Here is a 26,776-nt window from a genome sequence, read left to right as displayed (position 1 = left end):
ACATCCCAGTGGCGGCTGGGCATCAGCTTAGGGGAAGCTGCAACAAGGCTCAGCTGGTGGGTCACATGTCAAGCTGTGAAGCGCGATTGATTGCAATCGGAAAAGCCTGAGATAAATTTGCATTGGGCAGTAAAACTAGGCTTGCCATACGTCAGGAAAAGCTTAAAATCTCTAATTTTGGGCTAGCTTTCTTGTTTGTTTGTTTGTTTGTTTGTTTGGCAATGTGAGAGTAGATGGCAATTACTTCACCGTACAATAACATTCTGCACATGCTCAGAGGCACTTTTCATTATGTCCTGTTTTAGATGTAGCATCTAAAACAGACCCTGGGACTGAGCTTTGGCTCCCGTTAAGCCTTTATAAGATAAAAAAAACAAACAATTTTGGTGGTTTCCTTTAAAAAAAAAGGGAAAAAAAGCTCAACCATTTTGAGGGTGTCAGAAGCACGACGGCAGTGTTCGGCTGGAAGGAAGGAAGGAGGCAAATGTGGAACTCTTCACTCAAACATGTGCACAGGGTCGGTGCATTGGAGGAGGAGGCCAGCTCCGCTTTCACCCGAGCGGTGTTTGGGCTGGCGCGAAGAAAAGTCTCGGCAAGCTCCTTGCAAGCTGCCAAGGCGCGCGCGGCCCCGCGCAGGGGTGGGCGGAGCTGCGCCGGCGCTGAGCGGCGTTTGCTTCTCGCCTCGCGCTGCCGGGGGCCTCTTCTTCCCAACCGCCTTCACAGTCCGGGAGGCGCCGGTGCTGCGGTGGCGGCTCTCGCATGTCTTTAGCTACCTCCTCCGACTGCCCGGGCGCTCTCCGGTAAGGAGGAAGTCAAACTTCGCGAAGAAAGGGCAGGGGCTGCATTTGGGGAGGTTTGGGATGCAGCCGCTGTGCGGTGCGTTGGTTCCTCCCTTCGCCCAGTTTTTGCAAAAAAACTCCCCCCAAACCCCACACATAAATAATAATAATAATAATAAAAAGCAACAGCTTACCTGGAAGAAGTCACTTTCTCCTCCGGAAACCCGTAGACCTCATCTCAGAAGTGGAAACCAGCTGTGCGTCACATCTAGCGCTCTGCACATGCATCAAGGCAGCTTCGCCTGTACACGTGTTACATTCCGCGGATTGATTGCTTATATATTTACACACACGGGCGAAATTTTATTCAGTGGACCCAAAATAAAATAATAACTCTCTGAACCTACTGGCCATAACCTTCTTTCGATCTGGCTATGAATAATAGGTTGAGAGAGATTTCAAAGAACAGATGAAGGGTTGAACTGGTACGTGCATTATTTCCTCGGAGCAAGCCCAGTGAAATAAGTGGACTTAAGGCCATTGGTTTTAATGGGTCTGTTCTGACTAAAATGGGATGTCATCCAAGGAAAACATTGTACAGTAGCAGTGGCGTAGCGTGGGTTGTCAGCACCCGGGGCAAGGCAAGTAATTTGCGCCCCCTAACCCGTGGATTTGCGCCCCCTAACCCGTGGATTTGCGCCCCCTAACCCTAACCCCCAGATGTTGCGCCCGGTGCGGCTGGCCCCCCCTGCACCCCCCACGCTACGCCACTGTACAGTAGAAGACATAGGTGTGAGCCCAAAGCTTGCTTTTTTATTTTCTCTCATAAAGGAAGAAAAAGGTTATATCAGCAGAGTCTCATACTTGCACCTGATGAGTCTATTTTCATCTAGAGGCATGTCTAGGCCATTTCCCATCCTGCCTCATTTAAAACAAAGCTAAGGAAATGTAACATTGGAAGTGGAGTGGGGGGGGGACATTGTCCATTCCCCCACCCCCATGGTAGTTTAGCATTACCTTGAAGGCAATAAATATTCATTATAGTACACAGGGAGATAAATGTAAACATGTTTTATTGATCTAACATCTCTGTCTAGCAAGCCTCACATTCATGCAATATATCTACATTTATATGCTAAGTCTCTTTGTTTCATTCAACTACTGCTGAATTTTGTCAGATTGAACAGTCATTTGCCTTCATTCATGCTGTTGTTTATCCCTGTATTGAATTTTAAAACAGCTAAAAAGCAAATGTGATTTTAAACTTTCTTGCAATTATGTTTCTTTCTAGATCTCGGGAGGGTGTTAAAGTATGGAGATGGCTTCAACACAGTGTTTGGGATCAAAAGTTGATATGGGTAATTCAAAATATCAAATAGCTTTAGAAACTGTAGGTTGAACTGTCAGGGGCTCCAGAAAATCAACATCTGGAACATGGGGGAAACAGTGAATTCTGTAATGGGCTCTGCGTGGTATCTGGGCATGCATTGGACCCAACTCTAATGAGGTATTCAGATGTGGAGGCGATGATCTTTATAATGTAAGCAATGGCAGACCAAAAAGTTCAGGATGTCCCTACACATGCTTGGTGCATTTAGGAGTTCCCATAAATAGGATGATCTTGGATACTTCTGCATTATGCAAGAGTGAAGTGGCACCCTTCTGGCTGCAGGATTGCACTTTAAGAATATCGTGATGTCAGGAACCTCCAGGTTTGCAGCAACAGCTCCACAGGAGCACATGCACCTTCTAGGGGTAATGCTGCCAACCCAGAACCCCGCCCCCATCCCTATCCTGGTATGCCCCACAGAGGACCTTAAGATCCATGAATAACATAGTTTAGAGGTCCCGAGCCCTAAGGAAGTCAAGACTATCCTCCATCAGGGCAGGGCCTTTTCAGTGATGGCTCTGACCTGGTGGAATGCTCTGTCCCATGAGACTAGGACCCTTCAGGATTTAACCTGCTTCCACCGGGCCTGTAAGACAGAGCTATTCCACCTGGCCTTTAATTTGAATTCAGCCTGATCTTTTATTTCCCTTCTCTTCCCTCCCCATCCGCTTTTATGAAGATTACCTGCTCTGAGACCCCACAGCTAATTCTCCCCCGGCCTCCTTGCTGGCCCAAGTAGGACTAATTCAGCCAGCTAGCCCTGCTGACTAGCCAATGTTTATCGGATGGATTTTCCCCAAATTGATTTTTGAACTTTGGATTTTCTTGTCATTCATGCTTTTATACTGTATTTTATGCTGCTTCTATGTTGTATTACAATTAAGTGTTTTAAATTTGTTGTTAGCCGCCCTGAGCCCGGTTTTCTGAACCAGGAAGGGCGGGGTATAAATAAAAAAATATTTATTATTTATCCCTGGTCCAATGAGTGCAGCACCATCACTAGAAGAGCACCACTACTACTTTGTCCCTTGACATGCATCACTGCTGCTACGGGCAGTGATTTGTGTTTGTTTTCTTCCCCATCGTTCTACACATGGCACATGTATTTAAATTGTTCGTTTATTAAATTTCTGCTCCATAACTCATTTTAAATTAAGCTGACAGAAGTTACTACCCCGCACACTTTTTTTTACTAACCTGCCAAAAGCCTAGTACACTGTGCTAGCTTCTATGCTGGAGGAAGCCTGGAAAGGCAGGCTAAGAAAAATATTTGCCTTCTTCCAAGGCAAGGAGGAAGACTGTGGTGTGTTCCTTCTCTGCCAGCCTGATGTGCTTCTTTGCTGGTTGCAGAGGAAGAGACTTTCCTTTCTCTGCCGGGAACATGGAAAACAAGCAGGTTGGCAGAAGAGAAGAGTCATCTGCTCATTGACTTTACTACTTGGAATTCTAGGCACTCACTGGCATGGAATTCCTAGGTGGCTTTGGCAGCTAGTCTGGTACTTAAATATAAAGCAGTCATAAACTTCAGCACAAAGTGCTCCCAGAACAGATAATATATATCATTTTATGCTTTTTTTTCTTTTAAAGGGATGTGGGAAACTCACAGAAGTGATGAATGAAAACCAAAAGCCATTCTCATTCCTGCTGGATAACTCTTTAGCTGGGTTTTCCTTGAGTTGAAATTTGCCATTTTTAGTGGTTTGGGATCGTGGGAGGGCTGGGAGTTGAATGCTAATATTCCTAAATGGTATTAGAAAGCAAATAGTATTTTCTTTCATATTTTATGAGGCAAGATGGCAAACCAAAGAGCCCTTTCAAAGCCATGGATGCTGAAATATATCTTTATAGAGATATTGAGTGCACAGAAAAAGAAAAGGTATGTATTTCCAATTGTCAAATATATAATTGACTATAGTTGCCATTGTAATTGTTTTCATTAGTTGTTTATTTTTATTTTTCAAACTTTCATTAAATGAAAAATCAAGCATAAATGAAAACATCACAGGAAACAGAAATATCAGAGCAGAGACGCAAAAGTAGGCCAGAGGTATCAGTAATACCTTCCAGACCTTTAGTATAATAGAAATTTTAACAAGTCTAAAACATTTTTTAAAACTCAATTAACATGGAGATCCCTTATTTTCCAAGGGTTTGTGAAGCTCCACAGATTCTTATTTTATTCTGTCATCCACAGCCATTTATAGGCCAGGTGAGCAGTTTGATTTTATTGTTTTCGTAGATAATACAGAACACAACCAAACAGAAATTTACTTTTTTTTGACCTCTAGAGGCTCTTAGTTTATAAGCCATTTTTTCTAGTAGAATTCCCATACCTTCATGTATTTATTATTTAAAACGTTTGCCCTATTAGGTTGGAAAAGTGGGGCAGAATGGTAGTTTTGTGTAGAGATAGTACATACTTCTCCCAATACAGTGGTACCTTGGTTTGAGAACAGCTTAGTTTATGAACAACTTGGATGAAGAATGCTGCAAACCCGGAAGTAGGTGTTTGGGTTTGTGAACTTTGCCTTGGAAGCAGAAGATGTTCCGCTTCCTATTGAGTAAATTGTAAATTGTAAATTTACTCAATTTACTATTGTAAATTGAGTCCCCCGCTGCTATGGGAAAGCACGTCTTGGTTTAAGAACGCTTTGGTTTAAGAACAGACTTCCGGAACAGATTAAGTTCGTAAACCAAGGTACCACTGTAATTCATATACAGTGGTACCTCAGGTTAAGTACTTAATTCGTTCCGGAGGTCCATTCTTAACCTGAAACTGTTCTTAACCTGAAGCACCACTTTAGCTAATGGGGCCTCCTGCTGCCACCATGCCACCAGAGCACGATTTCTGTTCCCATCCTGAAGCAAAGTTCTTTTTTTTTTTTTAAATAAATTTTTATTGGAGTTTTACAAAAGAGAAAAATAAAAATTCACATAGTAAAAAAAAGGCCACAGATAAAAATAGACATTACAAAAAAGAAAACACAAAAAATACACAAAAAACAACTAATAAAAAAAAAGAAATTTAAAAAAGAATAAAACAAGTCCATTTTTCCCAGTATCCTCAAATTCATATGCTTATGTTCTTGACCTCCTCACACCTCCCCCCTTTTGTATTCCCATTTACATACTTAATTCAGCAAATTCTTACCCTTTTTCAAATATTTTAGCTGTATACCATAACATATTGTACGTCGATATTTTTAACCATTTATCAATACCTATTTTACATAATCTTATTAACTTTTGTAACGAATTACCACTTATTACCAATCCAAGCATAATTTTAACATTCATTAATTTTATAGTGTTTCTGAAGATAGTCTTTAAATTTCTTCCAGTCTTCTTCCACCAACTCTTCTCCCAGGTCTCGAATTCTGCCAGTCATTTCCGCTAATTCCATATAATCTATCAGCTTCATCTGCCACTCTTCCAGGGTGGGTAGCTCTTGTGTCTTCCAATACTTTGCGATGAGAATTCTTGCTGCTGTTGTTGCATACATAAAGAAAGTTCTATCCTTCTTTGGCACCAATTGGCCGACCATGCCCAAGAGAAAGGCCTCTGGCTACTTAAGGAATGTATATTTAAATATTTTTTTCATTTCGTTATAAATCATCTCCCAGAAAGCCTTAATCTTTGGGCATGTCCACCAAAGGTGAAAGAATGTTCCTTCATTTTCTTTACACTTCCAACATTTATTGTCGGGCAAATGATAGATTTTTACAAGCTTGACTGGTGTCATGTACCACCTGTATATCATTTTCATAATATTCTCTCTTAGGGCATTACATGCCGTAAATTTCATACCTGTGGTCCACAACTTTTCCCAGTCAGCAAACATGATGTTATGACCAACATCTTGTGCCCATTTAATCATAGCAGATTTAACTGTTTCATCCTGCGTGTTCCATTTTAGCAGCAAGTTATACATTCTTGAAAGTGTTTTAGTTTTGGGTTCTAGCAATTCAGTTTCCAATTTTGATTTTTCCACCTGGAAACCTATTTTTTTTGTCCAAATTATAAGCCTCTCTTATTTGAAAATAGTGCAACCAATCTCGCACCTTGTCTTTTAATTTCTCAAAACTCTGCAATTTCAATTTATCTCCTTCTTGTTCCAATATTTCCCAATATTTCAGCCATTTGGCCTCCATATTGGACTTTTTCAATGCCTTTGCTTCCATTGGTGACAACCACCTTGGGGTTTTATTCTCCAGTAGGTCTTTATATCTTAGCCAGACATTAAACAATGCTTTCCTGACAATATGGTTTTTAAATGCTTTATGAGCTTTAACCTTGTCGTACCACAAATATGCATGCCACCCAAAAACGTTATTAAAACCTTCCAAATCCAAAATGTCTGTGTTTTCAAGAAGCAGCCATTCTTTCAGCCAGCAAAATGCGGCCGATTCATAATAAAGTTTCAAGTCTGGCAGGGCAAATCCACCTCTTTCTTTAGCATCAGTTAATATTTTAAATTTTATTCTGGGCTTCTTGCCCTGCCAGACAAATCTAGAGATATCTCTCTGCCACTTCTTGAAACAGTCCATCTTGTCCAAAATTTGCAAAGATTGAAACAAAAATAACATCTTTGGCAATACATTCATCTTTATAGCCGCAATTCTGCCCAACAAGGAAAGCTTCAGGTTTGACCATATCTCTAAATCTTTCTTCACTTCTGACCAACATTTCTCATAGTTATCTTTAAATAAGTTTAAGTTCTTAGCAGTCATGTTGACCCCACACAACATGAAGCAAAGTTCTTAACCTGAAGCACTATTTCTGGGTTAGCGGAGTCTGTAACCTGAAGCGTTTGTAACCTGAAGCGTATGTAACCCAAGGTACCACTGTAATGGCAACAGTTGTAAAACAATGTTATGAGACAAGCTCCTCTAAGCATGTAAATCTGTTAATTGGATGCGTATGGGTGGCAAATTTTTATTATTTTTTTGGCATGAGGCTCACTCTTCTGGGTGAAATGCCCACACTCATGTGTACATGCATTCACTCATAGTCACACACACACACACACACACACACACACACACACACACAAACACACACATCCCTTAGCATCCTCAAAAATTGTTCAGAAGCTGCAACTTTGAGGGCTTGGAAGAAGAAAACATATTAAACCAAATTTTGGGCTGTTGTATTGACTGTCATTTAGCTTCTGGCATCATTCAAAGTTCACATTTGTTTGGACTTGCATAACTTAGAGCCTTTTCAGTCAGTGAAATGACGTGTGGAGAAAAGTTCACACACCCTCACCCAGCACAGTGACTTTGATCCATTTTTTCCTCCCCCATGTCTGCTTTTATACATCACTCAGTAGATTCAATCATGGGTCATGGGTGTCTCATCTAGTTCAGTTAAGTGTGAAGTTTAAGTGAGAGAAGAGATTACCTTTCTCAAAAGCTGGATAACATGGATTTCAATTTCAGGTTAGAACAGTTCAACACAATCTGAAGGTGCATGAAAAGAGCACATTTTCATCAAGAGCTAGGTCTCGTAAGGCTCTCAAAAAGCTGGAAGAAGCCATTGAAAGAGAAACAAAACAAGAAATAGAGAAAGAGACTTCTGCTCTGGACTGGACTCTTGCTTTTGCAAAGTGTGAGTGAAATGAGTTACAAAAATATAAACCTGAGTTTACCAGATCTTGTATTTACCAAGAATTTTCAACTATTCATATGCAGGATCTTGTGATTAACTGGTTTATAGATTAATTTATATACTATAGAACCTGTAGTATAGGTCATACATAATTTAAGATATATATTTAAATTCAAAAGAAGGTCCACAACTTGTGATACTATAGAATTCTAGATTCCTGCACCTTAGGGCCAGAGCAGCAGCTGTAGCTATGGTTTGTCAATTCAAATATCATGGCAAACCTCTTTCTGATTCTAGTTTGCTGACTCATCACGAACCATGGTTCATTGATTCAGGTATCACACCAAATCATAGCTTCATTAACCATGGTTTGGCATTGGGTCCACACTGAGATAGTATGCAAAACTAGTGAATCCAAGATATCCACATAATGTCTGGAAAGATGGTTATTCTTCAAATATTGTTTATAATTGAGTACACATTAAGTTTATTTAAACCTACAAATTGCAGAGGTTTGAAGATGAAATCTAACAATTCTAACTGTTTTAAAGGTATTCAGAGTGATAAGCAGTCTATAACAGAATACATCAATGAACAGAAAGAGTTGTTTCTACTGGAGGTAACCATTTTGTTTCGTGTAGTTGGTGCACTTAAAAATGGGAAAGTTCTAGTTACAGTAGCTTCAGCTACACACTGGAACATTTCTGTTTAGTTCAGAACAGATCACTAAATCAAAGCAATTGAGCACTAAACATGGTGGCCGTATGGCACTGATTTTGTTTGGAATAAATCATCCTTTAATATGTACTCACTGTCTTAATTCTCAACTATACATTCATTATTTACTATTTAGTGTCCTGACTAATTATATTGGTTAGTGAATAAGCCTGAGTATTCCATTCTGACCCCATGTACCATTAACAGCATAATAAACCTGCCCAAGGGAAGACAGAAAAAAGTTTGACTAAAAACCCAAAGATTCTGTAAACCCTGATTTACTCTTAAGTTAAGTTAATGAGAATATGGTTTCTCTGTAGCATGCACTAGCTGTCTGATAGGACTATTAACTTTATTGCTGTTAGGATGAGAATGCTCGATCGAAAAGCCTTCAGGGTAGTAATCTGAAAGAGTAGCAACCAGGCCTTGCATAGCCTTTTTTTGCTATTGGAATGGCATTCAGCTTTGCAAGGCGCTTGAATACGAAGATCCTTTTGTGCTTAACTTTTTGCAATGTTTCCCCTTCCCAGTATGCGGTTAAAACGAAACAGCACACCATAGCCAAGCTGGAGGAAATGGTATCGGAGGAAGAGAGGAGGGCCAAACTCGCCGAAACAAAATTAGAAGAAGATGCAATAGCATTTGATGAGTTTCTCAAAGAAAACGACAGACGTTCTGTTGATGCTCTTAAAAGGTTAGACACTTTGTTGTAATTTCTATTATTAATAACAAGCTAGATGGTTTGACTGCGGGGCCTGCACACGGAGAATTCTCATAGGGCTTGGTGGTCCTGTTTGTGCCCTCCTACCTTCCCACGCAAATGTGCTGACACAGGCTGCCCCAGTAGCCATTGCAAAGAACAGGAAGGCCACGTGGGCCCGCTGTATCGCTGTAGCAGACATTCTTCAAGCATGATGTGACCCAGCCAACGTTTTCTTTTCTTGCTAGTACGCTCACAAGTAAGAAACCTGGGGACTTTACAAGCTTTCAACCACCCCAGATCATTCTACCCTGCCGCTAGGAGATTGCCCCCAGCAGATCCCAACATCATGTCTGACCAGAGATTACTTTTTGCTGATGTAGTTGTCGAAATGTGATGTCTCTGCCCCAGTTTTTGCTAATATGTTGTTGTTTAGTCGTTTAGTCGTGTCCGACTCTTCGTGACCCCATGGACCAGAGCACGCCAGGCACTTCTGTCTACCACTGCCTCCCGCAGTTGCTAATATACCTAAGAATAATGAATGGGGGGGTCATTATACCATACCTACAAATAAGGAACTGACAATGGCATCAGACGAATTATATATATTTGAAATAGCAGTTCATCAAAATGTTAGCAGCTCACTTGAATAGTTCGGTTTTCAGTAGCCATCTGTGTGCAGGAAGAGGGCAAGATGAATGGGTGTCAGCAGGGAGGGTGTTATAGGTTTTGGTGGGAGAGAGCAAGGCCTCTACCTCAAGCTTGGGCATAATGGCTTTGACGAGATGGGTTGGTGGGTTGGCGTTTGCTTCATTCTCTAATGTTATTTCCTCTAGTCTGTTGACTTTTAAGAGGTGAGGAATTTCTGGTTGATTCTTATGGCTGCAAGTTTCCATTGAGAGGTTTTTAAATGTGCTGTGCAAGGTGTGACTGTCATTGGCAGAATAATTCGTCAGTCTGAAAATGTTCATTGGTTTTCTAATGCACTGATTACTAAGGAAACAGTTTGAAACTGGTTTTCAGAGTGATTGCAGATTTGTGCTACTTGTGGACAAAAGCAAACCAGACTGTTCACCTATTTTCTGGGGGGTGCAGGCAGAAAAATGTGTTTCTATTTTAAAATCTGCCTATATGCACCCAGAATTACAACATCTATGTTATTTTTAGTGCAACTCATGAAGCAAAAGCTAAAATGGAGGTGACAGCAGAAGTGAGGTCAGCAATGAATGAGCTGTTCTCTCTTAAAAGGTGAGTTCTTTATTTCACATATTTAGCAAAGCATAACCTAGGCTGCTGCCAGGTTTTTTTTGGGAGGTGGTTATGCAGCAATGAGTGTTCATCCTGATTTGCTTGCAGGGTGTTTATACATCTATGTGTAAGTCATTCACTTATTCAACACTTCTTATTGCATTTCCTATTTGGTTTTCAAACTACAAGAAGTCAGATAAGGGATAACTTCTATAGCAGTTTTCATACTACAGCTTGCACAAGTGGAATACTAGTTATGCATTTAGTTCTTTCTTATATTGCTCAAGGCCTGCACATAATATGTCAAAGCCCTTCTCTGAATGGAAAATACCTCTTGTAGGCAGGATAGCTATGGATTCAATACTTTCAAAATAATAGAATTTAAACACTAACACACAATATTGTTGCACGCTGCTGCCACCCTGCACACAAACAGCAGGTAGAGAAATAAATTGTGTGTGTGTGTATTAAGATTCAGACTTACTTAGAGTTAGCATTTTAGCTCAAAATATTAAGATGAAACAAACTTTAATGTGACTCCCATAACTCTGATAAAAACTCTTGTTCATTTGCTTTTGCATTGTTTATTACAATAATGTCAGTTTATTTTCTTTATAACATTTGGCTGTTGTACTTCACTAAAATATGACTGTCTGCTTGCTTATAAACGATCATCCTTTAATGTCTGCAGTGAAATTGCAAACAGTGAAGATAATCTGAGACTGTATTTATCCTACGAAGCTTTTTTGTTGAGTGTGTCTCCTAAAGAGTGGCAAGAACAACAGGTGGCAAAAAAGAAGCTATTGAAAAAGGATAAAAGAGACGTTTCAAAGTCTTTGCTTTCTTTTCCTGCTCGTGAGAAAAGCAGGATGGGGTCTACTTCTTTCATATTACACCAAAAAATAAGTAAGTATGTCATTTTAGTACTGTCCACTAGAAACTTATATTGCACTGCACCCCTGCATGTTAGAAGTCACTTCAGTTCCCCCTTTTTTCAATTCTCCCAGAGTGGAAACTGAGAAACAATGTCTAAGGATCAATGTTGTTCCCATATCTGCCCCATTGATGTATAAAGTGCAGACCAGTGAAGCAGTAATCTAGTTTGCTGGATGATGCAAACTCGACATTCCCAACTGATGGAATGGCAGTCCTTGTCAGCCTTCTGCCTTCTCTTCCACCTCAGGGTCTGACTGGTCCTGCCTAGAGTCAGTGAAGGTTGGGTGTGACTGGTTTTTTTAGGAGCCTTAGTTTTTCTCATCGTTTAACTTGTATTAGAGAGATTTAAAAAAACAACATTCTAGTCTTTGTTTTGTGTCTATTGTACTGTTTCCCTCCAACTTTTACCTCACAGTGGTGTCTCTGCTCTCTGTGAACCTTCCTCCTTCCTTCCTTTTCCCCTCACCATCAGTTTGGCTCTGGTACTTGAAGGATGTGGTCTTATTATACCAAGTTAGACCATTTGTTCTATCTAGCTGTCATCACCCTAAACAAATTAAAGTTCCTGGGATTTTTTGAGGGAAGCCATGACTGTTAAACCAGAATACAGTATGAGTGCTTTAAATGTATGGTGTGGGTGTGACCCACTCTGGTTTGGATTTAGCAAGCTGGTGTGTATAAATAGCCTATCAAGTTACTTAATACCAAATATTTCTGTGCTGTTTGAACTGCGTCTTTAGACAAATGGGCTCATGTCAAAGGGCAACAACATCCCAAGAAACTGCTACCTTCATCATCGTCAGTATTTTTTTCTGAAACTGATGTGAAGAAAGACCATCATAAAAGCCAAGGTAAGGATTCAATGGGAAGAAGGACTTTCTTGCAGGAATATCATCTTTGCCTGCACCAGATATTCCAGGCAGGACCGTATTATGAATGGAGCAAGGGCTGCAAGAGCCACAGTGGTGTGTAGTGGCTAGAGCAGGGGTCAGCAACGTGTGGCCCATGGGCTGGATGCGGCCCACAAGGACTGTTTTACCGGCCCACAAGCCGCCCTGAACCACCTGCAGGGCGAGTCCCCAGTGCAGTGCGGGCACTCGCCGAGCACATCTGTGCATGCGCAGATACCAGAAATCGCGTCTGTGCAGGCGCGATTTCCGGCGTCTGGGCATGTGCAGAAGCGATTTCTGGCGCCACAGAGATGCGCAGACGCAATTTCTAGTATCACGCTGTGCCAGTCCAGCCACGGACGATCTCCGTGGGAGTGATCCGGCCCATGGCAGGTAAACCTTGCTGACCCCTGGGCTAGAGCATTCGACCAGGTTCAAATCTCCACTCAGCCATGAAACACCCACTCCCCATCTGGGCTTCTGGACAGAGTCTTCCTCCCAGATCCCCAGGGGTACCCTGAGGTATTGCACTTGATCAAAGGCGGTGATGCATCACCTCCTGGGAACAGACTAAGGATTCGACCAAATGCCTTATCCACCATTGCCAGGGCAGTCAGAAATGGGGCAGGCAATGGAGCTTTCCCCTCTGCTAACTTCTGTATGCAGCATTTGATTCCACACCCCCACTTCTGAAGTTGGCATAATGTTATGCCAGTGTTGGGGATGGGATCAGTCTCCACCGCCCCCCTCCACTACATTTTGGCCACTCTGCCAGTAAGGAGTAGTACCGGTATATCTGTGACGTTCTGCTGGCATATCATCATTGGGAGAGACATCTTTGGGCTTGTGATGGAATTCTCTAATTCATCCCACCATCCCTGCCACCAAAGTATATTGAGTATTGGATTGTGTCCCAGCTGTATATGATCTAAGAGCCTTAAATTGTGTGCTGTGAATCATACGCCTCCCATTGCCCATCTGTACAGCAACAGTTTGAGGGAATACACCGCTCTTTCCACCAGGGAAGCTTCTGCTCTGTAATTTAAGTGTCGACTGGAGCTTGCGCACAGAGAGTAGCTGAAGGAAGGCGATAAGGAATTTCAGCCACTCACATTATGGCAAATGGGATCAGGGACCACCTCTTATCTAAGCAAAACTCAGGAAGTGATACATAAGGAATGATAGGGCGAAATAAGTTAAGGCAGACAAAATACCCCCACGCCCTTACCTCCCCCCCCCATGGTAAATGCTAGTGGCAAGGATGCCTTTCTAGTTCTGAATACAGGCAACAGTTCATTTGGGCAAAGTTTAACAGGCGCTAGCTGCACAACGAATACTTGTATGCAGGATCCTGATGTCTTTCTTTAAGGCAGCTCCACATCCTGTCTTTAATATAAGGCAAGGGTGTCTTAAGCTGTGGCCCTACAGATGTTGCTGGACTCCAGTTCAGAGCAACCCCACCCAGCGTTACAATTAGGAATTGTAACCCAGCAAAATCTGGATGGCCACAGGATAGGCACTCCAATATTAATGAAAATAACGTAAGATATGTAATATAGTTCTTATAACCCTGTTGCCGAATAAAGGTAATAATACAGACTTGTTAATTTTTGAAGGAGGCGACTACAGGTTTTTTAAGAGGGCATCAAGACTATCACTGAGCAAAAGATTCTCAGTAGAAGGGAGAAAAAAATCACTAGCAAGGTACTCTATGAAATTTAATTGCTTTTAAAAGTTCTCTCCGTTTCGGGTTGTAGATGTAACATAAAGAGCTTATCTTCAAGAAAGAGAAGTGCTTATCCCTTTGGGGCATGTGGAAGTACAGTGGATGCTCTGGTTGTGAACGTGATCCGTGCGAGAGGCACGTTCGCAACCCGCAGCGAGCGCCGAAACCTGAAAGTAACCCGTTCCGGTACTTTCGGGTTTTTGCAGTGCGCAACCCGAAAACATGCAACCTGAAGCATCTGTAACCCAAGGTACCACTGTAGTTGTACAATTCTGCTTTTGGGCGCCAGCTCTCCCATCTATCATCCCCCTGGCTACTGGCATGTGAACTAGAGTGTCAGCGGGGACTGCGGGGAGTTGGAATCATAACATCATTGGGAGCACTGCACGTTGGTTAGCCTGGGCTTACAAAGAACAAGTTCTCGATTTTATCGAACACAACGTTCCTTCCACCACTGAGCACTGACTTGGCAAACTTCAATGTATAAACACAAATCTGAATTAATTTTTCCTTTTATAACAGCTGTGCAAGTGAAAAAAGTATCTCTGCCTCTTCAGATGATGATATTTCGCTTGAAGATCTAGACACTGACGAGGTGATGAATTAATATTTGTTAAATACAACAGCATCCTATAAAAATGGGACCTTTTGTTGCTTTTCATTCAATTGTACAACATCTTCACAACCTCTGGGCCAAAACTGCTAGGAGGTAGCCACTGGCCGCAAGCATGGCTGTAAGATTCCTGCATGTATGGATTCCATCCGTATGTTGAAATGTAAATTCTTCATACCTAAGGGAACTCTCTGTGTAGATTTCAGTGTTCTTGGCCCTCTAGATCAAGAATTAGCATATTCGTATTCATACCTGCAAGTATGCGGTGGACTTGCATTAGGGAATCTGGCTTCAAGGCAGTGTTCTGAGATTAACGTGCAGCAGAAAAAGAACTTGTGAATTGGCCTTCACTTGGACAATAATTTTTAACATTTTTTGTTAAAATTTAGTAGCAAGGCAAGTGCAATCTGTCATACCTAATGCAGCCCAGTGTTAAAAATCTCCCCTCCCATTTTTAACAATTTTTATTTTATCAAGAACTGTTTGCAACTGCATTGATAGGACTCATTTTTCAGCAACTCTATAGTATTCCTTCTCCTGCATTAGGAACCAGAGATATATTTCAAAGATCCAGATGAGTTGCTTCAGATGTACAGGCATCTTGAGGAACAAAATCTATCACTGTTTCAAAATATTCAAGATCTCAGTGGAACACTAGAAGACGCAAGGCAGAGAGAACACGCCATTGTTCAGGGAATGTAAGTTATTTAAAAGTGAAACGTTTTGAAATGCGCTGCTTCTGTTCCTCCTCGGGTACAAAGTGGGTCCCCTTCTACTAACACGACTACTACATATTTGTTTAGTGAAGCCAATCTGTTTGCCACTATATAGAAAACTAACATGACAAGAGGACAGCACTTTGTAAAGACAGAAGTAGAGTTAATGTGTAGCAGAAATCTCATCAGTTCAGGGAATGCTTTGCTGGGCTCCGAAAGAGGAGAGTGAAGTGGTTTTGATGGAATGAGATGGGAATGTTTTGTTCCCCACCACAACTGCGGACCATGGATTATTTTAGGCTTGAGGTTGGTAGCAGCTGAAGCACCATAGCAAGTCATAGACAAAACAAGTTATCATGCTGAAAGCCAGAGCAGAAAAGCAGCACAGACAGGGATAAAAGACAATCACCAAGTTATTTAGCAGTAGCCTTTACACTGATTCCTTAAATCGGAGATAACCAATATGGTACTCTTCAGATACAGTTGCACAGACCTGAACTTTGGCCATGCTTGCTGGGGCTGATGGAAGTTATAGCCCTAAACATCTGTAGGGCACTAGGGTAAAGGTACCCCTGCCCGTTCGGGCCAGTCTTGCCAGACTCTAGGGTTGTGCGCTCATCTCACTCTAGGGCACTAGGGTACTATGCCTTAAACAGAACACCCATAGCTTCTTAATGGACCAGTTTGAACAGCCAATCAGCAGTTCTAGGAGACTTCAGCCTGGACTAGTTCCACAGTGGAGCATACAATATTGGCAGTTAGAAATTAGCAAGGCACCAGGTGTGTTTTGCAATTGGTGTGGGTCCAGTTGCAACCATGTGGGGATCTGTTAACTGGGGAAAGCAAAGTGTCCCTTAGAGAAAGATTGGAAATAATTTTCCTTGAAGCTTGAATTTGCTTTATTCTGGATTGTTTTATTTGATGTTTAATGTCTTGTAAACTACTTTGAGATCTGTTCTTTAAAATATAAAGCAGCATAGAAATGAATAATAATATTAGCAGAGTTTATTGCAAAATAAGGCACCTAGATATTTCATTGTGGTGACTGTAACCTAGGTTTAAGGTGCCATTTGGCGATTAGATTTTATATCTGAGTTTCTAACACTGAATATTGGTGGAACATAGTGCAGTTGATATTGAAAATATCAACGTTATTGGAGAGGTGGGGTTTTCCCCCCCAGTGACTAGGAGGTAAATACTGCGGGGGACTGTAGGTGTTCAAGATGAGGGTTAGTACGTTTCAACTTTCAGTTTGTGTCAAAAGCATCTGAACAATTTCAGTGCCATCATAAGTCTTTTTACATCTTTTTATTTAAGATGTATGTGTTTCCATGCTAAACGTTTTCTCCAGTATCAACATCATTTGCACAAGTATGTCCCTGTTGTTTTACAGGTATCTTCAATTTTTTTAAAAAAGAAAAACAATGGTTTTTCTAGTCAAGGATGAGTGATTTTTAATGAGCTCACTCTCCTTGAACCTATTCTGTTTATACAAGTAGGCCACTTACAAGCGTTAACCATCTTGTAGGAGCATTTGCACAAGCTCCGAGAGATCTTCGCCCATCATCCCTGAACTACGATTCTCAGAATTTCCTGGGAAGACAGAAATCCTATTAAACCTGTTAGAAGTCTGTAGAATAAAAATGCTGCTTTGCCTAGAACAGCCAGAATATGAGAGTTGGGTTATTGCACAGAAAAACTAATCTACAAAATAGTTATGAATACGAGTTACAACTTTTCACAGCCTTTTTTATAGGGAAAAAAGGATAAATGATATAGTAAATGAGAAAAAAGCTCTTATAGCTGCTCGCCTCAAAGAAGAAAAGAAAAGTGCTGAACTGGAATTAAAAATCAAAGTGTTTTCTTCCGGAGACTATAATCCAATATCCATGGTAATTTTGTACATTTATACAATCTTTATAACACAGACTAGCTCTCTCAGTTCTAAAAACCTTGACAGGCTACAAGACCACAGCGCCAGTGATATTCCGTGCTTCTCCTACTCAGAGTAGAGCCACTGAAATTAGGGTTATTAATTTCAACCGGTCTACTTTGAGTAAAACCCAGTTTAATACTATTTCTAATGACTTGGGTAGAAGTATCACAATTTGTCTATGTGACACCACATTACCTATGTGTAGCAGTTTGAACCAGGGCCAGTATAGCTAGGGGATACAGTACCAGGGAGCCCAACACTGACATCCTACCTGGTGCCCAAAAAGTGGACACGGAAGTAGTGGTGTAGGCATATACTGGAAACAGGAATGTGCTCCAGCTCCATCTGTGATTCGGGTTCTCCTAGTTCTGAGTTGCACCATTAATAAGACATCTCAAGGCGTATCAGGGACTCCCTGAGCTGGTTTAGTTTCTAATTGCAGGAAGTTATTTTCACAGGGTACTCCAATGACAATGATTTGGAGGAGGGATCTACAGGAATTATGTCCCTATAGTATTGTAAAAACACTTTCCCCCCTGGAGAGCCCCCAGAAGCTCAGAAGCGCATCGAACTATTAGATTTATTTGTGCCTTTATTAGATTTAATCCTACTTGACATTCAACACTGCATTGACTCAACATTGCAATCCATGTGCCTTATTCTGCCAGTTATCTTACGGTTTTGCCTTACATGCTGAATAAGTGCCATCACATTTTCAGGACTGTTTCCCTTTTTAGGACTGTAGAATGAATTGTCTATATTATATTTTTAAAATGATTATATCTTTTATATTGCTTGCGAGTTCATCTTATTTTAAAGTTTCAGTGTAGACCTTTTTTTGTTTAGTATAACGTAAGCATTTGCTGTGGTTTACATAAAATCCGTTTCTTAAATCTTAAGGATAAATCGCTGAACACACTTAAGAAAAAAATAACAGAGGTGTATAGGGCTTGCTGTGGAACGATTGAAGTATCCAGCATGACCGCCTTTCAAATGCTGAAAGCAATAGAAATCAGAGTTTCAGAACTGTGTGAGATGTTGGAAATACTTCCACCGGAATACCTTGAGACTGTTGAAACTATGGAGAAACTCCGAGCAAAACAAAGGCGGCAGAGGTAACCTTAATGCCAGTGCTTAAAGAAGTATGCCAGTTATGTATTCCCATCACTTAGTCACATCTGAGCTTGCAACATGTAATGGTTCTAGGGGTTGCTCGTGCGTAAGTTGCCGCCACTCCTGGCTAGGTTACCTGGTTGAACCCTTTCTGTCTGGACAGCCCTTCACTTCATGGCTGTTTCAGTCGCTGGCAGAATCCGTCAGTGGGCGTTTCTTGAACTTCTTCCAGCAAAGATGTTCTTTGACGCCAAGTCTCCTCCTACTCTCCCTGCGCGGAAGTCTTCTGCGCAGGGAGGGTGTGGGCAGCGGAGCACCTGTGCTCTCTCCGCTGGTCTCCGGTGAAGAGTCCTGGAGCCTCCTCTCCGATTCCCCCATCTGCCCCCCTTCTCCACTGGTGTTACGCTGATTTCCTTCCCCAGCAGATGGGCTGCCTCTCTGCCTGCTGGGACCCTCTCCGGCATCCCTCTGGAGCCTTCCCTCCGCCTCTGGCTCCGATGGCAGTTCCCTGACACAACACTATCTTCTGGACCAAACTTTTGAGACAACAGTCACCAGTTTTTAGCCTATAGGCATTAGAGTTTCACAAAGTGAAAAACATTTCTGTTTAGATGGACATCCCCACCCTAGTATTATAAGTATTTTATAAATGACTATTAGTTGTCCCACCTTCTTAGGGCCAGACTAGACATAACATCATTCACATAATTTAGCAACTACGTAGGATCTGGGTAAATAGCAGACATGGAGGTGTCAATCCAGGCCCGGTCCCTGGGGCTTGCTATTTCTAGCAATACAGTTATTGCCAGTGCTTTCCTCTCAATTCAAATAGCAAACACTAGTGCAACAATTCAGATTAAGGCTGGAGCAGGAGGGAAAGAATTGAAGTGGATCAGCCACTTTTAATCAATTCACCAATTGCTCACAGTGCGAACGGTGTTGCAACTAGTTTATCCCTTAGAAATTCTGTGCACAAAACTGTCTCTAGCTCCCTCATTTTTGTTACCACAGTAATGCTGAATTTGACAAGCATAGGCACAATTCAAGGCTGCATCACTGGAGGGAGAAGATGTGGACACTTCCCTCTCACAATATACTAACATTCTCTAATTCCTAAAATCTCTCTCTGATTCTTAAAAGAGTTCGTGAAGATAAATTGAAAGAACTGAAGAGAATCCAGGAAGAACGGCTGAAGCATGCTCTGGAAAGAGCAATTGCAGTACCAAAGACAAGGGTTAGTAGGAGTGCTTAAAAATATATCTTTGGCTGTAAATCTTACTGAACTCAGTAGTACCCAATACTGAGTAAAAATGGTTAGGGGCATACTGCAACATGGTGATAGTGTGCATGTTAAAAAGAATCTAGAATCTGTATTATAGAAAAAAGTTTACAAAGAAAAACTTTCATGCTGATTTAACAAAGTAGGTTTATATTTTCTGTCTTCATTTTAGGTGGGAAGAAAACTGGTTTTCCGCTCCCAGCCGCCAGAAGCTAAACAAAAAGGGGTACAAGTTGTAGATTTAACTACAAAAAGTGAAGATGATTACTATTTCTGTTGAATTCTTCTTGTTTCATGACATTTCTTTTTGGAATAGCACTAGATCTTGATTCTAGCTCTGTTTAGCAGAGTTATAGTAGGTAAACTGTGACAGATGTTTGATCCAGTTTCCTTTTAAAATACTTGTTTGACTATAATAGAATTATCCATTAAGAACTGTCAGAAATAGTATGTTTATTTTTCTTCCATAGTGGTAATTTTTCTTCAATGACAATGTTTATTGTTTGGCCATAAAAAATGTTACTTGACGAAACCTTTAAAAAGCAAGCAAACAAAACCGGACAACTAAATTTCTTAGCACAGTCAAAAAACAACAACTCCCCCCCCCAAAAAAATAGTTATTCTCTCATTTCTCCATCTTCTTCTTCTTCTTCCACACCCCTTATATAAAGGACATTATTGCACCTGCAAATCAAACCAAAAGTTACTTAGTTCTGCTGTGATCCACATGAGTTTAGAAGATTGTTTTCTAAAGCTAGTTACACATCCCCTCTATTTCATATACCAAGTTATTTTGAAGTATTCTATGTTTGCTGCTATGTTCAATTAATTGGTAATAAATAAAAATTTACCTTTGTTCATTGCATACATCTTGTTACAATTTCTTTTCCAATTGCTATCATTGGCATAGGCTTAAATACTAAACTTTATAGGTTTACTATTACACAAATGCTTTTCTCAGTTGCATAAGAAATAATAAAGCAACTCTACATACAGGTAGCATTCAGTACAGTGGTACCTTGGTTTACAAACTTAATCTGTTCTGGAAGTCTGTTCTTAAACCAAGGTGAGATTTCCCATAGCAGCAGGGGACTCAATTTATAAATGGAACACACTTAACAGGAAGCGGAACATGTTCTGCTTCCAAGACAAAATTCACAAACCCAAACACCTACTTTGGGGTATACAGCATTCTTAATCCAAGTTGTTCATAAACTAAGCTGTTCTTAAACCAAGGGACCACTGTACTGTCTATCTACTGACAGAAGTAATCCATTGGTACAGGGAACTGAGACAATTTTCAGTGCTCTCTGCCACCTCACCCATCACAATTACACTGTCAGTGAGACAAGGAAACCCCCTGCAACATACTGAGAGGAGGTGCAGCAATCTGGATACCGTATTTTTCCGTGTATTGGACGCCTTCATGTATAGGATGCCCCCTATTTGGGGGGACTCCAAATTAAGAAAATGGGGGGAAATTGCCCTGACTTGTTGGATTTTTTTTGGGGGGGGGGGAGGATCCCCAGAGGCTAACAGCCGTGCACACATCTAACATGCCACCTATCAGCTGTTCCCTTGCCAGCAATCACTGAGGTTGGGGGGGGGGGAGAGTTGAGCTTTCTTGGGGGGGGGGGAGAAGAGTGGTGAATTTCTCCCCCCAATTACTTTTAGCACTTTTCACCTATCTCGCAGGGCCTCCATATTCTGCTTGCCTCCTCCCACTCTGCCTGCCCTACAGCCGGGAGGGAGGCTGTAGGCGGTCCATTTTTGTGCGGCTCTATTTGTGTGCAGGCGGTGCGACGTTAGACAGGAGTACCACCGATTGATGTAATACTGCCCCCTCTATGCCTTTCACATCAGTGAAACGTCACACCTTGTGCTCCTACTGTGTAACGTTGCGCCGCCCGCACACAAATGGAGCCACGCGAAGACGCCATGCAGAAAAAACAGATTGCACGCAGCCTCCCCCACAGCTGTAGGGCGGGCAGAGTGGGAGGAGGCAAGCAGACTAAGAATGCCCCGCAAGAAAGGCGCAGAGGGGAGAGAGATCTTCAATCGCTGCATCCAACTTGAGCGGCAGCACCTTTCCCGCGCGATGTTTCACTAATGTGAAAGGCGCAGAGGTGGGGATATTACTTCAATCGCCGCGCTCCTCCTGTGTAACATTGTGCCACCCGCGCACAAATGGAGCCATGCGAAGATGCCGCACAGCAAAAACTGACTGCCTACAGTCTCCCTCCTAGCTGTAGGGCGCGCAGAGTGGGAGGAGGCAAGCAGGCTATGGAGGCCCCGTGGCTTGCCGCTGCCAGGATCTGTGACTGCTAGAGCAAGTACTGTATTTATTTATTTATTTGCTATATCCCATGGATAAGACGACCCACGTTTTCAAACCTTAAAAATTGGGTAAAAAACCTTGTCTTATAGACGGAAAAATACAGTAATTGCTAAAAATTGCCCCTCCTCTCTTCCACTGAGATTCCTTCCATCACCAGAAAGATGGCACAGATTTCAAAGAACACCTGAAATAATTTCTTCTCACCAAAGTTAGCCTGCTTCAAGTTGCATTTTAAGTAGTATAAATTTCTGGTATTAATATTTTAATATTCTAATTAATGGATTTTAACATGTACATGTGTGTGTGTGTGCAGACACACACAGCATGTAAATACCGTTAATTCTAACATTAGTTACCTTATCAGAACTTCACCAAGGTGTCCAGATAATGCACCATCAATATATTCTTCTGTATTTGCAAGCTTAAAAAAAAAATTGACACAATTTTATAAGGAAAAGAAGCTACAAAGGATAGCATATGTTCCTATACCAATAGAGGTTTTCCACAAGACTTTCTTACATCTAATATAAATTCAAACATTAAATATTTGCTTCCACTGGATCAGAATCCCTTCAGCAAACAAAAAAGCATGCCTTAATCCTACTCAGTGTTAATAGTTCTCTTTAAGTCATGAATATAGCACTGTTGTTTTTTTTTATAATTTTAGATTATAAGAAAAAGAAAAACCTTTCACAAGTCATTCAACAATAATTTTAACATTTCAAGCCTTGAATTCCCTCCCCCTCGTTCTGCAGTTCCTTAAAGTTATTTTCATCTTTCCCGGCATAGCCTCTTGTTTTCACAAACTTTGCAGAGTGACAGCTATAGAATCCAAATAATTGAGTTATGGTTCTGGTTACTTGCAAATCCAGCACTTTGTATTTTTTTTTATTTAAAGCATTTTTATCCCACTCTTCAATCAAAAAAAGGCTTTGAAAGTGACTTACAAATAACTTAAATGAGGCAATCTCTGTGCTCAAGCTTACAATCTAAAAATATGAGCACAAAAAGAAAACAGATTTGGAAGGAGATTAATAGTTACAGGTTATTCTGATGACCAGCTGGGTTGGAAAAGCTCAAGAAGCACCAAAAGCCTAAATCTAGACGTGCAGACAGATGTACAGCCAACTGCTTGCCCAGACAGAAAGCATCTATTGTAAATAGCTAGAACTACACTGAACAGTTTGAGATGCAATAAAGTATCCCTTTAAAGTCCATATTTATTGCTGCAATTAGCACAATAATTAGGTCTTCCCTTTGTTCCTCTGTTATTTGGGCAGCCCAGTCCTGTGTAGCTGCAATGTTTATCTGAAAGTAAGCCCTTCTGAATTCAGTAGGACTTACTTTTGCATAAAATACATAGAACTGGGATACTAACCTGCTTTCCCTAGTACCCAATCAACGCGGGAGGCCATTCTCTCTTTTGACCAAGCAATATATATAAAGGCACAGAAATGAGAGGAGTGAGTGAAGAACAAGTAAAAGTAAGCAAACCTTCTAAATAAAGACTAGAATAATGACTTCTATAGAGGAGGAGAGTAGAGGTTACAGCAGTGTTAAATAAAAACATCTTAAAGGTAAACCAATTAAAGTTGTATGAAAGGTCACTTTTTAAAGTGGCCTGTCTGCTTTTAAGTGAAACCCAAATTTAATACAAACATGACAAATTTGTACAATTCTTAAAACTATCACACAATGATTTAAAGTCAAAGGCTATGGGGAAAGTGTGGGTGTGTCAAATGTAATAGCTATGAAACAACATAGGCAAAATTAGTTTTGTCTGCTTTACTTCCTTGAAGTTAAGGCAGCAATCTAGTTTAGAGTTATAGTTATGGGCAAAATGGTCAGTATTTTTCAAAAGACTGCTAATCTTGCAAAATCGTTGCACATGCATATACAAAATAATGTAATGCAAAGTAATAAAATCTGCATGATTAGAAATGTCAGTTTATACTCCTAGGTAGAATAAAGGCTTGTTTATTAAAGTTTGAAATCTATATAAAATCACCTTACCATTGGAGCTTTTGTTGATCCAGCCTAATATTATCTACATTGAACAGCTGTTTCCCCCCCATTAACTTCTACCCAAGATCCTTTTCATTGAAGATGCCAGGAACTGAACCGCAGACTTTCTACATGCCTAACAGAAGCTGTACCGCTGAGAAGTGGTTCCACCCCACTAACGTTCTATCAAACAATTAAGCTGCAATCCTTATACACACTTACCTGGGAGTAAGCCCCACTGAACTTCAGAGTAGATATGCACTGTATTGCACTGTTGGTATGCACTCTTTATTCAGATAATCAGCCTGATTAAATCATCTTTATTTCAAACCAATCCACCCTGAGTTAGCAGTAGACAAGTGAATAAAAATCCCTTGCTGACAATGACAGTAGACGAAAACAGTGAGAAGGCTGGAAAATGGGGGGAAGCAGTACATAGTTTTGAGTTTGAGGTGAAACTGTGTACATGAAATTCTCTTTCCTTTTAAGTAAGAATTTACACCTGCGTTTTATACTGCTGTTTCTATGTTAAAGGAGAGTATACTGAAATTTTATACTGCCTGTGAGCTAGAATGGTCAGAATGCCAGACTAGGCCCCTGGGTTCAAATCCCCACTCGGCCATGAAGCTCACTGGGTGACCTTGGACCAGACACTCTCAGGCTTCAGCTAGATATAGCATTTAGCACTGGGTGACATGAAGAGTACTTAGAATAGTACTGAACATCGTGACTTACAACATCGAAGTTGAAAGTTCCTTCAATGCCATCAATATGACAATTTGTGTTTCCCACTGCGTTCTGCATTTCAGGGCCACATATTCTACAATGCTGGGTTGTGGTTCTTTTTTTAATACACAGGCATGACACATCAGTGTGTATTTCCTCCCTACTGCACCAGCTACTAAATACTTTACCTTAAAATGTCCAAATGGCATAGGGGCTACAAAATAGCCTCCTCAGATAAAGGCACACTCTTGACTGGACTTTGTGTGCACGCACCAAGAAGCTGTTTAACCATTTTTCTGTAAACATTTTATGCTATAGGGGGATGCTTTGTGTCCAATGCTAGGAAAAATTCTTTTTTTATATATCTTTCCTGTGAATCGTGACTTTGCTGTGAATTACATCACTAAAAGTTTCCAACCTTGATCGAAAATGCTCAAAGAGCTCCTAATATTTAAAGCAACAGTGTGCGTTAATTAAAGAGCGATCATGCAAGCTCCCCGCCAGCCAACCTTGCTTACCTGCATGTTCATGTAGCCATCCACGGAGACGAGGTAGCCTTTGTATTCCATCCCCCACTTCAGCTTCACCATCACTGGCTTCCCAGTCAGCCCGTTTAGGAAGGGCTTGGGATTGAGAGGCAGACTCTGCACGGGACAGGAAAAGGAGCATCATCGCGACGTACAGTGGTACTGTACCACTTAATTCGTTCCGGAGGTCCGTTCTTAACCTGAAACTGTTCTTAACCTGAGGTACCACTTTAGCTAATGGGGCCTCCCGCTGCACTATTTCTGTTCTCATCCTGAAGCAAAGTTCTTAAGCCGAGGTACTATTTCTGGGTTAGCGGAGTCTGTAACCTGAAGCGTCTGTAACCCGAGGTACCACCGTACAACCTCCTCGTCCACGCCCCTCCCAGAAGCGGGGCAATGCCAAGGACTGGACATGGGGGCTCTGAATGCCAAGCACGTGCCCCGTCCCGACGACCCTTCCCCCCTCCCAAGGAACGACCCTCCTCCCGTTCTTCCTCGCCTCCCGCCCGAAGCTGCCAACCTCCCCCACGTCGCGGCTCAGCTCACGCGCGACAGAGACACATTTCCACTCACCATAGCAACCAGACCAACCTAAGGGCGGCTGCGGCAACAAAAAAATTACTCGCAGGCAGCACGTGTGCCCGCCAAAGCTCTAAAAAGAAAAAGCACGGAAGTGACGAAGAACGCTTCCGCTTCCGCTTCCGCTAGTCTGCGAGCGGCTCTTCCTGCTGACCTTTTACCTTAGCGGCGGGTCCTTCGTGTGTTGCCGCCCATGGGCTCATAGGTATTCGTTCCTATCTCTATGGTCCCGACCCAAGGAGCCTATGGGAAAACAAACTCTTTTCTGATTGGGGAGTTTCCCAAGGGACTAGAGCCGAGGAGGAGAGATAGAAATAGTAGAGTGATACTCAGCGTGAACTTCAGTCAGGGATGGAGAGGCTCTGCCGATGCAGAGCAGCGTCGCTCTAGGCTTCTGATAGCTCCAAGGTGGAAACTCTATAGCCTTGGAATTCAGAGGGGGAAACCGGCTCAGTTTAATGCAAAGGTTAGATAGCGATGGTGTGTAACTTTCTGTCTCTGTGGTTCAGGGTCATTCCGACAGGACAGCTCCTCCTTCATCCTTGTTTGCGGGTATCTGTTGCGCGGAAAACAGAGCCGGCTGTAAACCTCCTTGCTGCGCCCTTCGATCTTTATTCTCAGTGCTGTTTATAAGTTCCAAAGGCTGCAGTCCTTTGTGAGCGCTTATTGGGGAGTAAGGCCTATTGAACTCAGTTGGGCTTACTCTCGAGTAAACACGCACAGGGCAGAGGTGTGCTGATAGTCTATGGTGCACTTGGAATGCTGTGTCGCCTCACCTCAAAAAGGATTTTGCAGAGCCGTCTGGAAACCTATTGGATCCATCACCCCATCTTTGCAGAGGTGAAAACTAGACGAATTCATGGAGGAGGAGGCTATTAATGACTGCTAGCCCTGATGGTTATGCTCTGTCTCCACATTGGGAGGCAGCTTTGCTTCTGAATACCAGTTG

General features: G+C 41.7%; 2 protein-coding genes across 3 annotated transcripts; one reads left to right on the top strand and one right to left on the bottom strand.

Moving 5' to 3' along the window:
- The first annotated feature begins 636 nt into the window (after positions 1 to 636).
- Positions 637 to 20,518, top strand: CCDC38 (coiled-coil domain containing 38). 2 transcript variants are annotated; one of them, XM_083573451.1, is made up of 16 exons: positions 637 to 800; positions 2,071 to 2,137; positions 3,963 to 4,045; positions 7,611 to 7,779; positions 8,331 to 8,398; positions 9,027 to 9,190; positions 10,364 to 10,444; positions 11,136 to 11,350; positions 12,121 to 12,231; positions 13,887 to 13,974; positions 14,519 to 14,591; positions 15,156 to 15,307; positions 17,082 to 17,217; positions 18,162 to 18,376; positions 19,515 to 19,608; positions 19,826 to 20,518. In XM_083573451.1, the coding sequence occupies exons 2-16, from the start codon at positions 2,092 to 2,094 to the stop codon at positions 19,931 to 19,933; spliced, it is 1,803 nt and encodes a 600-aa protein (XP_083429577.1). In that variant the 5' UTR covers positions 637 to 800; positions 2,071 to 2,091; the 3' UTR covers positions 19,934 to 20,518. The 2 variants fall into 2 exon arrangements, with proteins under 2 accessions (XP_083429577.1, XP_083429576.1); XM_083573450.1 differs by having other exon boundaries at positions 17,070 to 17,217.
- On the bottom strand, positions 20,087 to 25,991 carry SNRPF (small nuclear ribonucleoprotein polypeptide F). Its single transcript, XM_083573505.1, has 4 exons — positions 25,822 to 25,991; positions 25,240 to 25,365; positions 22,348 to 22,412; positions 20,087 to 20,337 (listed from the first exon to the last, which is right to left on the bottom strand). The coding sequence occupies exons 1-4, from the start codon at positions 25,822 to 25,824 to the stop codon at positions 20,271 to 20,273; spliced, it is 261 nt and encodes an 86-aa protein (XP_083429631.1). The 5' UTR covers positions 25,825 to 25,991; the 3' UTR covers positions 20,087 to 20,270.
- Between the last annotated feature and the right edge of the window lie 785 nt (positions 25,992 to 26,776).

The sequence above is a fragment of the Podarcis filfolensis genome (assembly GCF_964270895.1).
Source record: "Podarcis filfolensis genome assembly, chromosome: 10".
NCBI classification, from domain to species: Eukaryota; Metazoa; Chordata; class Lepidosauria; order Squamata; family Lacertidae; genus Podarcis; species Podarcis filfolensis.
The sequence above is the reverse complement of the archived record's forward strand: the minus strand, read 5'-3'. Positions and strand labels throughout refer to the sequence as shown.

Bases quoted from the DNA above. Each gene is read 5' to 3' on its own strand.
- CCDC38 (XM_083573450.1), top strand. From the start codon at position 2,092: ATGGAGATGGCTTCAACACAGTGTTTGGGATCAAAAGTTGATATGG. The intron at 4,046-7,610 runs GTATGTATTTCC...TTTCAATTTCAG, and splicing joins AGTGCACAGAAAAAGAAAAG to GTTAGAACAGTTCAACACAA. The intron at 8,399-9,026 runs GTAACCATTTTG...TCCCCTTCCCAG, and splicing joins AAGAGTTGTTTCTACTGGAG to TATGCGGTTAAAACGAAACA.
- SNRPF (XM_083573505.1), bottom strand. The intron at 22,413-25,239 runs GTAAGCAAGGTT...TTTTTTTTTAAG, and splicing joins ATGGCTACATGAACATGCAG to CTTGCAAATACAGAAGAATA. The intron at 20,338-22,347 runs GTAACTAATGTT...TTTGATTTGCAG, and splicing joins CTTGGTGAAGTTCTGATAAG to GTGCAATAATGTCCTTTATA.